We start from the raw sequence: 17,344 nt of genomic DNA, 5'->3' as shown, positions 1-17,344 counted from the left end.
TGAATTAATAAATTAATATTTTATTATTATACACTTGATCTGCAATATTAAAATTTTTAAAACTATTTTATATAAATTAATAGGTCACATTTCTATTGCTATATATTTGGGCTATATCAGGATGGAATAGTTGTGATAAATAGACATGGACAAGTGATTAGGGTTAATTTCCATGGAATATATTGGAAAAAAACTCTTTTCATGTTCAAGCGGTCTATTTTAAGTTGATCGTATAATTTATCTTCATTCGTATAATCTAGAGATGAGTTGTGAGAAATACCCAAGTGAGCATAATAAATTTTTAGTATAATGAGATGGAGAATTCAATAGTTGACAATGGAATCAAAGAAAAAGAACAAATTGTTTAATAAATTAACAATATGAATCAAGTTAAGACTATAGAAGAAAATGAACAACCTATTCTAGATATTAATAATTATTCATCATATATTAACCTAGACCCTATGATAAGGGCTAAGATAAAAAAAAAATGAAGTATTTTAATATGCTAATTGAATATGTGAAGGTCAAAATTATAATCGAAGAAGGTTTGACAAAAATCAAGTCATACGATTTAACTAACCTAATTCAAATTTTAGATGAATTTAATTAGATATATTAAGTCTCATGTATATGCAGTAGGGGATGTATTTGCTACCTAAATTCAATTTAGGTTCAATTTCTGTCCTTATTTGAATTATAATAATACCATAAATTTAAAATGACTAAGTAATCTATTTAGTCGTTTACTAAATGAACTTTATTTTAACTTTTTAGGTTTAAGTCACCCATGATGACAACATCCCATAGTCATAAATAAAAGGAGGATGACAGTCTATCTTTTGACATATTTCGTCTAGAGCAGCATGAAACTCTCATTCATTAGTTCTTTATTGAACTTGAACTTATTAAAGCATTCCCTTGTGGCGTTCAGAAATTTATCAAGCGCAATCATAAGATTGTGCGGTCTTCTATCATTTATATGAAAGTGAGTGCTTTTCTGTATGGCAAAGATGGCCGGAGCCAAAGAAGCGCAGACGAAGGCGTAATTAGGAGGAACCACAGGATTCTTCATGGGAAAGAGCACGCTCGAACCTCGAACAAGATTCGATTTTTCCAGCACTGAGAAAGTACAAAATAAAGGGGCTTTGGGAGAATCAAATCGAAGACCAACTTTGCAGATTCTGTGAAACAAGAGGAAGAACGAGGCTAAGCCTGTACCGGAAAGGCAAAACCTTTAGCAATAAAAAATTCAACAACCGCCAAGCAAACACTAGCAGAGACGCCGCATCAAAATCAAAAGCAAAAAAGAACACCTAAAATGGAAAAGCAGAAAACCTGACCAGATGCAGCAGACGGATCGAGTATAGAAGGCCTCCGACTCCGATCGTAGAACTGCGTGAGTGACAGAAGTGAGAAGTTTTGGCGGCTCAGTGCTCCCCCATGTTCTTATAGTGATCCAACCCGTCAAGGAAGACCCCTGCTGTTTAATTTAATTGGACGATGGGGCTAGGAAGACTGGGAGGGTAGACTTGTTTTTCCGACTAAGTCAATCACGAATTCGGTCAATAAAAATTGAGTGGGCGACATATTTTGGTGGGAAATAATGCAGAAAAAATAATTAATAAATTTTAAATTGATACATTATAAATAAAAATAAATTAAAAAATATTAAATTTTAAAAAATTAATACAGGAGATTTGGAAGATTTTTATTATTATTTCTTTTGATAATTTTTTTTAATATTTAAGGTATTTTTAGTATTATAGGTATTTCTGATAATTTTTATTATTTATGTATTTTTTTTATTTTTAGTAAATTTAAGAATTTTAGGATTACCTGTTAATAATTTTTTATTTCTTTTAGAATTTATGTTTTTTCTTCCCAAGTTAAGAATTATATTCGATATATTAAAATTTATTTCTTGTATTTGGGTCTCAGAGTGTAGAATTTATATAAACATTTTTTTTAACTGTTCGAAGAATCATCCTCTATTCTGATTAAAATTTTCTTATTTTTTGATAAAATCTAGAGAACTATGTTTTTCTCTTTAGTTTATCAACTCATAGGATAATCGATATCCTATCTGGCATTAATTGGTATTAGAGTTGGCAAGTTTCGAATGAGGAAGTTGAGCGTCAGATCCAATGGAAAGTCATTGTGATCATGATCATGGTTGTTCTAGGCAAATTCCGATTGAGGAAGCCTCGCATCATGGTCGTAGAGCCCAAGATGTGATCGAGGATTTACAAAGGCAAGTTGCAGATTTAACTCAGCATATGAAGATTGAAGATTTATAGAGACAAGTCATAGATTTAACCCAGCGTGTAGTAGCAGTGACACAAAATTTTGAAGATCTTGAGGAACGTGGTCAAGAGGATCGACATGGAGAACTCGGATGTTGAGTTGATCTACCCAAATATTTTGGTATGTCAAATATAGAGAATTTTGTTTATTGGATCAACAAAGTGGAGCGAATCTTCAACTATAAACAAGTTCCAGATTGGATGAAAGTGAAGCTAATTGTTAATCAAGAATTACCGTGGTGGGAGCACTTGCGGCCCTCACGAGACAAATAGGGCAAAATCAAGATCATAGATTGGGAGAAAAAGAAAAAAGATTACTTTCTTCCTTTTGGATACACTCAAACTTCGTTTCAAGAATGATTAGGTTTTGCAATAGAGGATGATAGGTTCAATGCTTAAGATGACCTTGACGGTTTCAAAAATGATTTGAGGAAGAAGTTGGCGAGATACGTTATAGTAATTGATCCTATCTGAAAGTTGGAGAGATGGCGAACTGGGCTGGTGGTTGTAAGGTTAACTGATGAAGACTTTATATTGAAGCAGGGGCTGCAAATGAGAACGAAAACCCTTCCTGTGCACACTCGAGAAAGCAGACAAACATCAGTGCTAAAAATCAGGGAAGAGGTTCTTGGCAAAGACCCTCCGACGCTCAAGTTAGTATAATACCCGAGCAGGAAATTGAACAATAGATGTATATCAAAGCGTGTGCGTAGTAAGAATATGTTCCAAAGCGTACATTGCCATTGGAAAGGACAATTCCTTTATGTACCACCTCTAATAACTTCCACAATCATGAGATGGTAAAAATATCGGATTTCAGAAGTTGTCGAGTACGGGAATGTGTATCCTGGGAGGCGTATAGTCACTATCCGTAGAATCTTCCGTTATCCGTGTGCATCATTTTTGTAACTAACACCATTAATAAGGTGGATGAAGGAATCTATGGTCATAATGTGTTGGCTAATGGAAAATGCAGATTTACCTTCGAGGAGAGTTCTATTAAATTCCCATGTAATAATAGAAAAATATTCTCTGAACAGCGGTTATTATTCTCTAACAAGATGCTGAGATTCTCTGACAATGTAGTCCCCAAAAGATATCCCGGCCAGATATTCAGCCGATCGAGTATACATATAAAAGCAAAGTACTCAGTATGCTAGGGCATTCAGCCTTTAGGGCTACCCTGATATATGTCGTGTGATGCTAGAGGCCTGATTATAAAGTAATGGGAGGCCAAGTCCCCTACATCTAGATGGTTCTTACGATTGACTAGCCATATGGAAGGATACCTTTTTATGAAAAATGGTGAACTGAGCCCTGAGAGGCCCGACTAGTACTTTCGTCCGATCATCCTTATACCGGGAGGCTTGTTCCTGAAGTGATATATGATCTCTAGAAATCTGATCGGGTTTCTTCTAAAATTTGCCTTATATTTGCTCGACGAAGAAAAGGATATTGAACTTTGTAACTCTAGTCAACTGTATACTTGGTTGCCCATGTATTAAAGGATGAGGGAATGAATAGCGAAAACCCATATGTTTGACTTGGATGTATATTAAATTGTACTCTAAGAGTGAAAAGTTGGATCACTGAGACCCGGATGAATGTATTCACGAAAGGTCTTAGGGCAGGCCGATCCTTTATTAAATCTGAGTGGCCCAGGAACACTCATTTATATGCTACGTGTCTTGGCATAAGAGCGACACACTAGACACCTCAGGCTCGACTGGCTCTAGGGCAGGTCGTCCTTGTATTAGGACCCTTAGCTTTGAGGAAGGAACCAGACCATATTGAGAGTGACCCTTTGATTATCACTTTCCCTTGACTTAGATCACCACCTCATCTTAACTTTGACGGTCTCGTCACCCTAACTTTAACTATCACGTCATACTTGGATCCGTTCGTAATAGCCCGTATCACTAGCCTTCTCTTCAAATTTTGTCAAAGGAGACTTGGTAGCCGACTGACTAGACTCAAGTCTTGTATTTGCCCGATCATCTCCTTTATTGGTCCAACTGGGTGGATACTTCTTCAATCTGATCATCCAATCAGGCTCCCATTTGAGCTTTAGTGTTATACTTAGCTATATTTTTTTGAAAAAAAAAATGCATGTTAGAAGATCGATACACCCAGTAGTATACCATTAATACGCAGGAAGGTGTTTTCCAACATAATGATTTCGTCATCTTATCCATTATAAATGCTCATTTATGGGCAAGTGTCACAAGTCCACTAACATATTCTTTGAAACAACAATTGATGTATGTCTTTTCATACGGACCAACGACACTCCTCCCTTGGCAAATCAACGATTATCAATGAACATGCTATTTTAATCAGACGACTGCAGCATGACCTTATCTCGTGGCGTATGTTAAAAAACCCTAAGTGGTGCAAAGATAAGTCACTTTGTGCTTTGTCTTCTTCAACCCTCTCTTCGATGATCCCCTTCGACCAACTCGTCTTCCTATTGATCTGAATCAGTAAGTTCTTCCTCTATTCCTTCTTTGTTTCCCTTACAATCTTAGAAAGTTTTTGCTCCACCCGTTCCGATTTCAAAAATATCGATCGACAAACAATCCGTTTGCAATACGAAATCCCCACCAACTACTATATTCGCCTTCCAACTTCCAAGGATCACCCGCATTGCCCTCCTTCAGGTTGTATTATATGAGCTTGAGTGTCATACTAGGGGAGCTTATTAAATTATAATTAAAGTTACTGAATCCCTCTACACTAAAGTAGTATAGAGCTGACTCTGGTCATCTCCCAATGAATGTAACGATAGGATGATAACTTCAGAATTGATTATGGCGTTTAGGTTTTTTTATGAAACTAGGAGTTTGTGTTTTGAATTCTAAGACTACGATATGAAATAACAAAATAAGTATGAAATTAAACCTAATGAATGAAAGAGCAATACAAGTATGAAAATCTAGTCTAATTTAAACTATGATTGCAATAAAATTAAAGTAACACAAAGTAAACATTGAATGAAATCTAGAACATTAAAGAAATCTAATATAACATAATTGCATGCAATCAAAGGACAACTATCACTAACATTTGACCATACAAACCATTGAAAGAAATTAAAGAACTAAAATGTATTAATAAAGTTATCAAAATGTTTGGGGCATTACATCGAACAACTTGTGAGCAACATTCAACTTAAATCTAATCTAGAGAATCTAGAACATGGGAACTTAAATTTAATTACAATCAACAATCAAGAACTCATTCAAAATATAAAAACCAAAGAAGCAATCAACAATCAAAGAAATAGACCAATCTTGATGACAAAGAAGTTGTTGTTGGATGCTTGAAGAATTGATCGGCTGAAGGTATCTTCTGTTGAAGCACGAAGAAGATCAGATCTGATCAGAAGTTGGATCTTGTTCTGTCTAGATCTAATCCGGATGAAGGATGCTCGAAGATGGTAGATGGTGGCCAGATCTGAAGTGGATGAACTCCGGTGTTGGCTAGAATCGCGGGTAGAAACTGACGGTGGGAAGATGGAGAGGATGAAACCAATCCTCCTCCTCTAATCACGAAGAGGAAGCTTGCGGTGGTCGGTGGTAGAAAATCGCGAAGGGCGGCGATGAACGAGTGGAGGTGGAAGTGGGAAAGGGAAGGGGGTTAGGGATGGCCGACCGACGGCGAGTGATGAGCAGAGGTGGTCGCCGGCCATTCGTGAAGGAGGAAGAAGAAGTGGTGGCGTCGCGTGTGTGCATCGGGGGGGGGGGGGGGGGGGGGGATCTTCTGGACCCAAAATCCCTGGTCCCCTCCTGGACCACATATCCCATTTAAAAGTCCCTCACGTGCAAAGCGCATGCACGCGCCAACTCACAAAAAAACAAACCCTAGCCTCGCGATTTCCTTTCTTCTCCGGCATCGCCTCCGCAGCCAAATCCCTCGTCGCCTGCGGCCTCCCTCCGAAGCCACTGCCCTCCAGCGCCACCTCCACACAAAGGCCCTACCCTCTCGACGACCAACGCTGCCTCCCTCTCGACGACCTCCAGCGCCGCCCCCCCCCCCCCCCCCCCAACGTCGGGGACCTCCAACGCCGCCCTCGTCGCCTGCGGCCTCCCGTCCTCCACCTCCTGGCGACCTCCAACACCACCTCCTGTTTTGTTTCCAGCAAACCTATTTAGGTATTCTCCAGCGACCTCCATCCTTGCCACCGTGTGGGGAAGCAAGCTAATTTAGGTATTCTCCAGCAAGCCTGAATTTTGGCTTTTTGGCAGTTACTACCCATTTATCGGGCAAAAGCAAGATTCTGGTCTCTCCACCAAATAAATTAGGCTGTTTTGGTTCTATGGGTTTCCTGGAGGAGTATTGTGCTTGAGTTTACTTGAGTTTGAAACTTTGATTGCAAGAGACATTCATACAAAATGTCTGGTATGGTGGCTTTTTTCTTTCAATTTTGTGATTAAAGTGTGTATTACATACAAAATGCACAATACGTTGTAGGTCTGAATGTTAAATTCTCTTTAGATGTTATGGATTTTTTTATGAATTTCTTGAACAACGAATTGTAAGTCTTATACCTACACTGTGCAAATAATTTATAAGAGAATGGTTGCTATTGCAAAAGCACGAGGAGATATGAAAGTTGCTGTTGAATTTCTCAACAAGTACTTAGACATGTGGGAACTTATCCATTAGTATTTGAATTTTCTTTGTTACGTTGTATTGCAATCTTTTGTTACTAACACATTATGAATTGTTTGACATTATATCAGATTTATGGCATATCATGATGCCTGAAGAGAACTGGCTGAGATCTATGTGTCTCTACAAATGTGGGGCATCTTGGTTTTGTAGGTTTTGTAAGCTAGAGATTTTTGATGGGTTGGATTTTTTGGAAACTTATGGATGAAGAATCAAAATTGTGGTAGACCAAGTTTGAGTTTACTTCTTTAATGTTAAACTAAAGTTCATGTTGATTTGTTTGTAAAGATTTGGTTTGGTTGTCAGGATTTTATTGTGAATGTATTGATGTGGGATGTGCATTTGATCTTGTCATGATATTATTTTATAGTGATAAGTGGATGAGATTGTGATGTGTTTGACTGGCATTCGGTTGGTTTTGCTATATTGTGATGTGTTTACATCTTGTATGAAGAACATGTCCTGTGGTTTTGTCATCTAAGATATGTTTTGAGCTGCTGTGGTTTTGGACTGAAGAAAAGATATATTCTCCTTTTGCTTCTGCTCTTCCATTTTTCCTCCTCTGTAGATAAATCTGTGGCCGCCTTTTCTTTTCTTTGTTTTTTTTCCTCTGGCGGCTTATGAAAAATGAAACTTCATAAAAAAGAAGTGGAAGTAATTGTGAATTCTTACAGTCTGTTGTTCAAGATCAATCTCTTTCAGCAATCTAAGGTTCAATGAATGCCCACCATGTGCATATGCATCCATGATCCATGGCTGCCTACGAAATGCATGAATATGCCTCATAATCAGACAAGCCAAAGCAAGTTGCCAATGATTGCACACAGAGCTGATTTTGGATCCTAGATTTCCTCTCAGGCTATATCTCCTCTACAAGATTCGCAGTCTGATTTTAAAAGTGGGACAGAGGTGCAAGTTTTAATGTCAGAGCTCGTCATCTATGCAGTAATATTTTAACTCTCAAGTTGTCTGTCGGTATACTAATTACAATTCTCAACGAGTGAGTGTGTATAAGTTGACAAAGCTTGTCAGCTATGCAGCTATCGATAAACTAGATTCTCAACGCATGGAGTAATCATGGAGGAGAGCCAAACTATGGCAAAGGCGCACTAGTCTGATACAATAATGGTGAAATACTACTAGGAATGATAAAATAATTAGAGTTTGAATCTAGAATGGAACACAATATTCTAGAGGTGGACTCAAAGATTGTCAATATTTTAACTCTGAAGTTGCACATCTACATAAGTTACATCAAAAATTAAGTTAGATCAACCACATACTCATCATCACAATCCAAGTACATACAACTACAACGATAGCAATTCTAAATTTCCTATTCAATGAACATATTTCATCACTTAACTGCATTATTACATGGTTGTTGTTCCCATCATCCAGAACATCCTTGTATTCAACGCCACCCTCGTAACTAGTACATTTCTTCAATTCACTAATCTCCAACTTTAATTTGTTGTTATTCTTCTTCAACTCATTAATAATCGTCTTACTTCTCTCTGACGGTTCAGGGTCATACCATAAGAAGAAGTCGCATCCCCTTTGTTGAATTTCAAATCAACTTAATCAAAACTCAATAATTAAAAAACACACAATACCGTGTTGATATAACAAAAACTTACTCTATATTTTGGACATGAAAAAATCATCTTCCTGGATTATATTTTGTCCATGATGTTTAGAGAATAGCTCGTAACCCACAATTACATATTATGTGAGGAGTTTCACAATGCTCATCGTTCATACATCGTCGAATGAAAGATGATGCTGATGAAGAGCCAGGTGCTATGTTTTTTTTCTTGTACCTGAACAATACCAATATACGAAAAAGACATAAATTAGATTAAGATATATAATTTTCAACAGAAAAAAAGATAACAATGACCTTCAAGTTGAAGTGTTAAACTCAATAACTCATAATCACTCAAACCATTTGATAGAACTCTCTTTACTGATGAAAAATCCTGATGCAAGATAATTAACCATTCGTATAAAAAATCATCAAGAATTTCTTATTTTTAAACTCTTTAGTTCAACAAGTATACAAGACCACTGACTGAGCAATTTCAATCTCAAATAATGTTTATATTTGTATGAGATGACTGTTGAGCAATTTACGAGCTAAATATGAAAGAGTATGTACCAAACGTTGCAAAAACATCCTATGAACTAAACTTCTCCGTGTCCAACTTATCAAAAATAGCAAATACAACATTGCGTGTGAAATTGAAGGAAGTTACAATAGAACATGACCATTCATATATCAAGACACATTAGTTTGAAGGAAAAAAGACTGAACATGTCCATTCATATTTCAAATGATTACCTTTCTGAAGGATCATCAGCAAAAAAAAATGAAAAGTTTTTCAGCAACAATCGAAAAGGTTCTGGGAGTAAATTACAATTGCGCTGATGTGAGATACAATCTCCTGGGAGTAAATTACAGGAGCATATTCACCCTGCATGGTTGATGGCTCCCTTTTCATGGTCATGATGGTCCACCCCTGCCTACTCTCAAAAGTTTCCCTTTGGGAACGAACAACTCTCTCAGCATATGCTACCCCATTTAACAAAGGTCGTTCGAAAGTTGTTTTCGCAGTGTAATATGCAAATGTCTCCTGCAACCAAACTCAAGTTAACTCAAGCGTAATGCTCGAGAAGCTAGAACAGAAAATAGATTTAACTAATTATATAGACAATTAAGGTATTCTTCTTATACGGAAAAACCATAGGTATGAGATTTATACTCAAGAAGGTAAGACATAAAATAGATTTAAACGATATGCAATAGTTAAGTATTCTTCCTACACGAAGAATCACAGGCAGCATGTGAATGTCTCCTGCAATCAAAGTTTCAAACTCAAGTAAACTCAAGCACAATACTCCTCCAGGAAACCCATAGAACCAAAACAGCCTAATCTATTTGGTGGAGAGACCAGAATCTTTCTTTTGCCCGATAAATGGGTAGTAACTGCCAAAAAGCCAAAATTCAGGCTTGCTGGAGAATATCTAAATTATCTTGCTTCCCCACACGGTGGCAAGGATGGAGGTCGCTGGAGAATACCAAAATAGGCTTGCTGGAAACAAAACCGGAGGCGGCGCTGGAGGTCGGTAGGAGGTGGAGGACGGGAGGTCGCAGGCGACGAGGGCGGGGCTGGAGGTCCCCGACGCTGGGGGGGAGGCGACGCTGGAGGTCGTCGGGAGGGAGGGGGCGTTGGTCGTCGAGAGGGTAGGGCCTTTGTGTGGAGGTGGCGCTGGAGGGTGATGGCTTCGGAGGGAGGTCGCAGGCGACGAGGGATTTGGCTACGGAGGCGACGCCGGAGAAGGAAGGAAATCGCGAGACTAGGGTTTGTTTTTTGGTGAGTTGGCGTGTGCACGCACTTTGCACGTGAGGGACTTTTATATGGGATATGTGGTCCAGGAGGGGACCAGGGATTTTGGGTCCAGAAGATCCGCTCCCGCATCGGGGAGAAGCTGCGTGCGTGTCGGGGCGTGTCCGTGCATGAGAAGAGAAGAGGGGAATGAAAGGGTTTCTTAATGAGTTTTGGATTTTGGGTGGAATGAGAAGTTTGGATCCGGATTCGATAAGAGAGATTGAATTGGACTATAAAATTGAGCTTCGAGATTGAGCTTAAGAAGTGGGCTATTAAATTGAATTGGGTTTAAGATTGAAACCATTAGAAGACAATCTCTTTCTTGATTGAGTTAGATGAACCCAACTCTCCATTTGACTTGAACCAAATATTCTCAAATTGAACCGGCTTTGAATCTATAACTTTGAACTAATCAGTTTGACTCAACTCATATCCGTAACTCTTCTTTAATTCCCTACAAAATCATGAAATAATATCAAAATTTAGGAAAATTTATGATTAAGCCAAAATTAGATTCCTATTCGTAAAACATGAAATAAATACCGAATTAAACATACGAGGGGATAAAAATGACAAATACAAGAGCCAAAATAATGTAAAAAAATGCTCGTTATCATTGTGTTACCTTCTTTAAAGATAAAATGAAAGCAGGTTTGCATTTTTCGATCCCTTGCTTTCTCTCCAAAATAAGTCTTTGCTTCAATGTCCCTCTCTCAAGTTTGCACCGAATGCATTCCGTAGCATGTGTGGGATGTTCATTTTATTTTGCCTGTATGACATTTCACCGACTTCTCATAACTTTCACTTGTTTTTATACCCTAAGAAGTCAGAGTCGGGGGTTTTTCTATTTCAATCCTAGCCTAAGACAGTGTTCATTAAAGATCTGTCTTTCTTCCGATAAAGGTTGAAAAACTTACTTCTTTTTTGTTGAACTGCCCAAGCCCGCTTCCTGGCCGATCGCTGGTGGTCTAACCTTTCCCCACTCCTTGACCTTGGGAACTTTAAGGTTGACCTGACCTTCCTCTCGTACACAAAGACACAAAGCAGCACGTAATTCAAAGCTTCGACTTATTCTATTTATTTAATCAAGAGATTGAATGACTTTCATTGACTTTTTTTTAATGATAAACTTTTGTGGAGTTGATAGATTTTTATTGACTTGTATAGAATCTCATATAGTTATGAAAAGAATTTCATAGAGTTCTATGGATTTTTTTGCAAGACTTTTACAGACATTTGTAAATTTCATGGAAACTTGTGGATTTAAAGGGGTGCATTCAATCTTGGAAAAGCGCAGGTGGTCATGGTCCCACACGATATTTATTTTCAAACAAAACCTAAAAGACCTAATTAAATTTATTTTTTAATAAATAATAAATAGCATACTTATCCCAAAAATTTTTCCAACTTTTTATACTTTTATTTTGTTTTAGCTAAAAACACAGGGAAGATAACGTCTCATTTAAAAAAAACTTTAATAATATAATTTTAAATCTAACAATATTATAATAATTTTAAATATTTTTATTTATAATTTTGATCCAAATTATCATGAAATGTTAGTCAACTCTTTAATTTAATCAAACTGTTAATAAAATATTGAATTGATAAATTTGATTAGTAATAAAATTAATAATATTATTATTAATTTGATTAGTAATAATAATATTAAAATAAATAAATATAAATATATAAATTTTATTTAAGAATTTTTTAAATTTAATAAATTTTATAGAATATTTTTATGGTCAAATTTCATTAGACTTTATTAAATAATCTATTAATTAAATTAAGAATTAATTTGATTTATTAATATATATTTTATATTAAAACCTAATGTCTCCAGTTTCTCTTCCCTCTACACACGTTGCCGTCCAAATCGACTCCGACTTCAACTTGCTCACAAGTAGCCTAAGGAAGCATCACCGGCCGCCTCAAACAATTTTTCTATTTATTTTCCTTCTTTCCAGCGCACCACAAGCTTCACTGGATGACACTATTGTTTCCCATCACGAGCAATCGGAGAAAAAATCTTCGCTTGCAGCCCGCCGCCATGAGCCATAGCCGGAAAAAAGGCTGTAAGCAGCTACTGTTCCGTTCAGTCGTCCTGATCCATTCTTTTGTCATTATAACTGTTGGTGCAATCAACCTCTAGGATTTCAATGTTTGACAATATACCTAAGTTTGGTCAATTTGACCAAGGGTTGATCCAAACAGGACTTGATGTTTAGGAGAGAGAAGTCTAGTCAGGACTAGATGACTAGCAAAGGTAAGTCCTAACCAAAGGTTAGACAAAGTGGAAGACCTGGTGAGTAAAGTCGGACTCTAGTGAGTGAAGCTAGGTAGTAGAAGTTCCGCTGAGTGAAGTCAGGCCCTAGTGAGTGAAGATAGGAGGTGGAAGTCCTGGTAAGTGAAGCCAAGCCCTAGTAAGTGAAACTAGGTGGTGGAAGTCCTGGTGAGTGAAGTCAGGCCCTAGTGAGTGAAGCTAGGTAATGGAAGTCCTAGTGAGTGAAGCCAGAGCCTAGTGAGTGAAGTTAGGTGGTGGAAATCCTGGTGAGTGAAGCCGGGCCCTAGTGAGTAAAGCTAGGTAGTGGAAGTCCTGGTGAGTGAAGACATACCCTAATGAGTGAATCTAGGTGGTGGAAGTCCTGGTGAGTGAAACCGAGCCCTAGTGAGTGAAGCTAGGTGGAGGAAGTCCTGGTGAGTGAAGCCAGACAATGGAAGTTATAGTGAGTGAAGCTAGACAACCCTAGGGGGAGATAACCCTAGGTTATACTTGAATTCTATTAACACTATTTTACCTTACCATTTTATCTATTGTGCTAACTCAGTGTTGTAGGGAAGTTCAGCTAGGTCAACGGGTTAACCGGATAGTTGGCAGGAAGTCCAGACAAGTCGAAGGGCTGATCAGATGTTTGGTAAACGGTAAGTGAAGGTAAGTCATTGGAGGAGAGTGACTGTGAGGACGCGTCCCAATTGGGGGACAATAGGCGTCAGTTCAGTTTAGGTCCATTTGGGATCCCTAGACTGAGACCTTGACTATTTTCTAGTTCTGGAAGTACAGGAACTAATTATTCTATTTATTATATTTATGCTAACACTTGTCTTACAGGGTATTTGTATTAACACATTTGTTGCAGGGCAAGAAAGCAAGCAAGTAAGCAAGCTGCCTTCGGGTGAATAGTAGCCGAGGGCGCCCTCCATGGCTATGGAAGGCACTTCGGTATTGTTCATGGAAGGCGTCTTCCGCGGATAAAATTTGACTTCACTGCGGATAAGTGCCAAGGAAATCAGGATAGCTTTTGCCTCATTGGAGGCGCCTTCCATAGCTATGGGAGGCACCCTCCAAGCCCTTTATAATGCAGTCTCGGGTATGCACTTATACAACAACTACATACGAGCTACTACACATTCATTCAAGCTTCCGACTACTCCCGATTGCTGCTACGACTCTACTACGAAGTTGTTGAGCCTGACGACTAATTCGAGGAGTTTCGGTCGTGCCCGGCAGACAAACATTAACACAAGAAGAGCTCTCATTTCGATCCATAAGAGTGTTGGTAACTTTGTATTTGTACTTAATTACTATAAAAGGGCAAGTGCAGTGTGTTGCACTTGACCTAACCTTTTTGTACTCAATTCTCTCTTCCAGGGGTATCAGAAGAGGTTTTTTAGTGGATTGCCCATCGATAAGTTCGCAGGACTTGGGCCTTGGAGTACGAGTCGTCGAAGGCTCCGAACTAAGTAGAAACCGCTTGTGTTTTCTCGTGTCTTGATTTTTTCTTTCTCATTTTTGTTTTTTATTGTGCACTCTGCTTTTAATTTTTAAAAGAAAATATTAAAAACCACGTAATTCAACCCCTCCTCTCATGTGTGTCACGATCCAACAATAACATCAGAGAACGACATTTCAGAGGACTCTCAGCTTCGAATGAAATGCATGCTGAGAGGTTGATGCAGGCTACAGAGAGATTAAACACAGACAGAGCCTTTAAGATCAAAGAAATAATCAAAATTGAGGAGCGAGAAGATAAATAACTGATTTGTAAAAAATTAAAGTGATTTGAAGTTTATAGAAATCTCAAGGGTGAGGAGAAGACTTTTATTTTATTTTTAAAATTATACCAAGTGTTTTGGAGAGCTCTTATTGGTTAAAATTTATATCCAAGAATTTCTAAAAGAATCCATGAAAATCTATTGAAACTTTAAATACCAAAAGATTTTTATAGAGTTTTAAAAAGTCAAATTTGAATATCACGTGACTTTTTAAAACTCTATAAAAATCTAATTTGGATACCACTAGATTTCTATAAAGTTTATAAAAGTCTAGATTAAATACACCTAGACTTTTAAAATCCATAAAAGTCATTCAAAATAATTAAAAGTCCAACATTGAATACACCCCCCCCCCCCCTTAGACTAAGTTCTGTTCGAGCAAAGCTTTCGTGCTCTTTTGGTAAGTCTTATCAACTTGTCTATTAGGTTGACACTAACTAAAGTCTCTCTTGTTTCTTGCAATGGACACTTTCTTCAAGTCTATAGTTTCCGAGCGTCTTCGGTTGCAGGAGGACTACTTGCTTCGACAAGAACAATTGTTGTTAGCCGAACGTGAGCAACAACCGGCCGACCCTTCCAGCGGGGCATCTAGCAGCCAAGCGGCTGAGTCTAGTGAGGCGACCGGACCAGAGGAATCATCGATCGACCCTCTCCCAGTCTCTAAGGATTTTTCATCTGAAGAGATGGAGGCACTGTCGACCAGGTGCAAGAGGCGCCGCCTCATCACTATGCTCAAGTCTCCAAGGGACGAGCATCCCCTATAATAGTCTCTTCACCGCACCTTATGCCCGTTCAGGAAGAGACCCTAGTGCAATCTTCTGAGCGGACTTTGTCTGCTCGTCCTTCAGTGTTCGCTCCTCCTCCAAGTAGTCCAATTAAGAAGGTTACTTCCCGACCGATTGGCTCTACCAGTCAGTCAGCTCAATAGCCTACCACTCTCCCTGTCACCTCTCTGGTCAAGGCTCCATCGATTACAACGGGGGTCGAGCCAAAAAAGTTCTACAAATTCTCCGCCGTCTACGATTTACTGTCTGCTATGCACATTGCTTCCCCATCATCTCCCCCACCGGTTAGCGGTCACGTATTATTAAGGGGCTAGATGATAGAGGCCTAGGAGGCAGCTATGAACCGCCTGGGCCACTTCACATCGGCAGAGATGACGGACGAGTATTCTTTTGACTTGACAATGGTATGTTTTTAACCCTTCAGCTATCTCCTACTTTGAATACTTATGATGATATTTATCTTGTAGCAATAGGCATTCAAGATAGGCATATTGCAAAAATTTGTAACTTTGGCCCTGGAAAATGAGACTTTGAAAAAACGCCTAGTGGAGGGCGACTCCATGTATCCTCCCGCCTTGTCCCCACAAGAGCGTCAAGCACAACTCGAGCGACTAAGCCAATTAGAAAAGGAACTTTAAGAAGCTCAAACGTTGAGTAAAGCTGAGGCAAAACAGGCAAAAACATCAGAGTCCGTCCTGAAAATCGCAGAAGATAGGCTCTATTCGGAGATAGCCCACTGAGCGAAGATAGTGGCTGATCTAAACGGGAAGATATCAGAAGTCCAGCGTTTCTCTGCTCTGCTAGAGGAAATGAATACCATACACACAGCAGAGTCTGTTAGTACCCCAAGATAGTTTTGATGTGATCAACCAAGTCAGATTAGGTCTTGTTGATTTTTAACCCCTGTGTCTAAGTGTGCAGGAACTTAGGAGCACAGTAAGTCGAGTAAAAGACGAAACTAGTGAAAAGGATGACACGAAAGAGAGTCAACGGACTCAGTGCATCTGAGGGACGAGGTGCTGCGGAAGAGTATGCGGGCAGACGATAAGGAGGCGCGCGACGTTTCCAAGAGACGAGAAGCTTGAGCGGAAGATTGCTTGAAAGTCGGAAGTTGGGTTCAGGTAAGACTTATTCTAGAGGGCCAAGATTACCCAAGAGAGCAGAGCTAGAGTGGAAGATTCGGACCAAGGCGAGCGGAACCAGAGTGGAAGATCGGGACTAAAAGTCAACAGGATGTTGACTTTCTTGGTCTGGGCGCCACGACTCGCCAGACTCCAAGTGCCCAGAATCCTTTTGGGTGCCCGGACCAGGATTTTTATTCGGAATGCGTCAAACGGGATATGTTGTGATGGGGATAAAGTTTTATCCCCCTCCAGGTGCCTAGATCCCTTCTAGGCGCCTGATTATGGCTATAAATACAATCCTGGTCTCAGAAAGTAAAACACAACACTTGTAATCGATTCCGTTTGAGTTTAGCTTTCTAGTTGTGAGATTTAATTGCTGTAAGAGGTTTCCCCGTCCAGAGGAGATTTTTATTGAGCTTTTCATCTTCCTTGTATTAACAACCTCCAAAGTTGTAATCAAGTAACTCTTTCTAAGCCTCTTCTTTCTTTTTTTTTTGTCTATTAATATTTTTTATGCAAGTGTTTATTTTGATAAACCTATAAGTCGAGGAAGGTCTTTTTTGTTTTATTGTGCAGGCTATTCATCCTCTCTCTAGCCGGTCGCCAAGGGACCAACAAGTGGTATCAGAGCCCAACAATTTCAGGAAGACTAACCGCCGAACAAAGCACTCAAGATGGCCGAATAGAGCACGACCCACCAAAGTTCTAGAGGGAATTCATGAGTTGGAAGAAAATGATGGAGGTATTCTTTAAGACAGATTTTAATTTACTCTTAATAATGGAATTTGGTTTTGTAGCACCTGAAGACAAAGAAAAACACCAATGGACTAAGAAGGAGCCAGCCGACTTCGTGGCAAACGACAAACAAAGTTCCATCTACTAAGTATCTTACCGCCACAAGAAGTTAACCAGATCGGAGCCTACAAGTTTGCCAAGGAGCTTTAGGAGAAATTCTTGGAACTACACGAAAGAACCTCGGAGGCAAAACTCGCGAGACGGGATTTGCT

The 17,344-nt window shown here is 38.9% G+C and overlaps 1 protein-coding gene across 1 annotated transcript; it reads right to left on the bottom strand.

The window, feature by feature from the left end:
- Positions 1 to 526: 526 nt before the first annotated feature.
- LOC121991513 lies at positions 527 to 6,481 on the bottom strand. The gene is made up of 3 exons (XM_042545506.1): positions 6,365 to 6,481; positions 1,339 to 1,480; positions 527 to 1,215 (listed from the first exon to the last, which is right to left on the bottom strand). Exons 1-3 carry the CDS (start codon positions 6,479 to 6,481, stop codon positions 857 to 859), a joined length of 618 nt encoding a protein of 205 aa, XP_042401440.1. The 3' UTR covers positions 527 to 856.
- Positions 6,482 to 17,344: the final 10,863 nt, after the last annotated feature.

The sequence above is a fragment of the Zingiber officinale genome, chromosome 6B, assembly GCF_018446385.1.
Source record: "Zingiber officinale cultivar Zhangliang chromosome 6B, Zo_v1.1, whole genome shotgun sequence".
NCBI lineage: Eukaryota > Viridiplantae > Streptophyta > Magnoliopsida > Zingiberales > Zingiberaceae > Zingiber > Zingiber officinale.
This window is presented reverse-complemented; position numbering and strand designations above follow the sequence as displayed.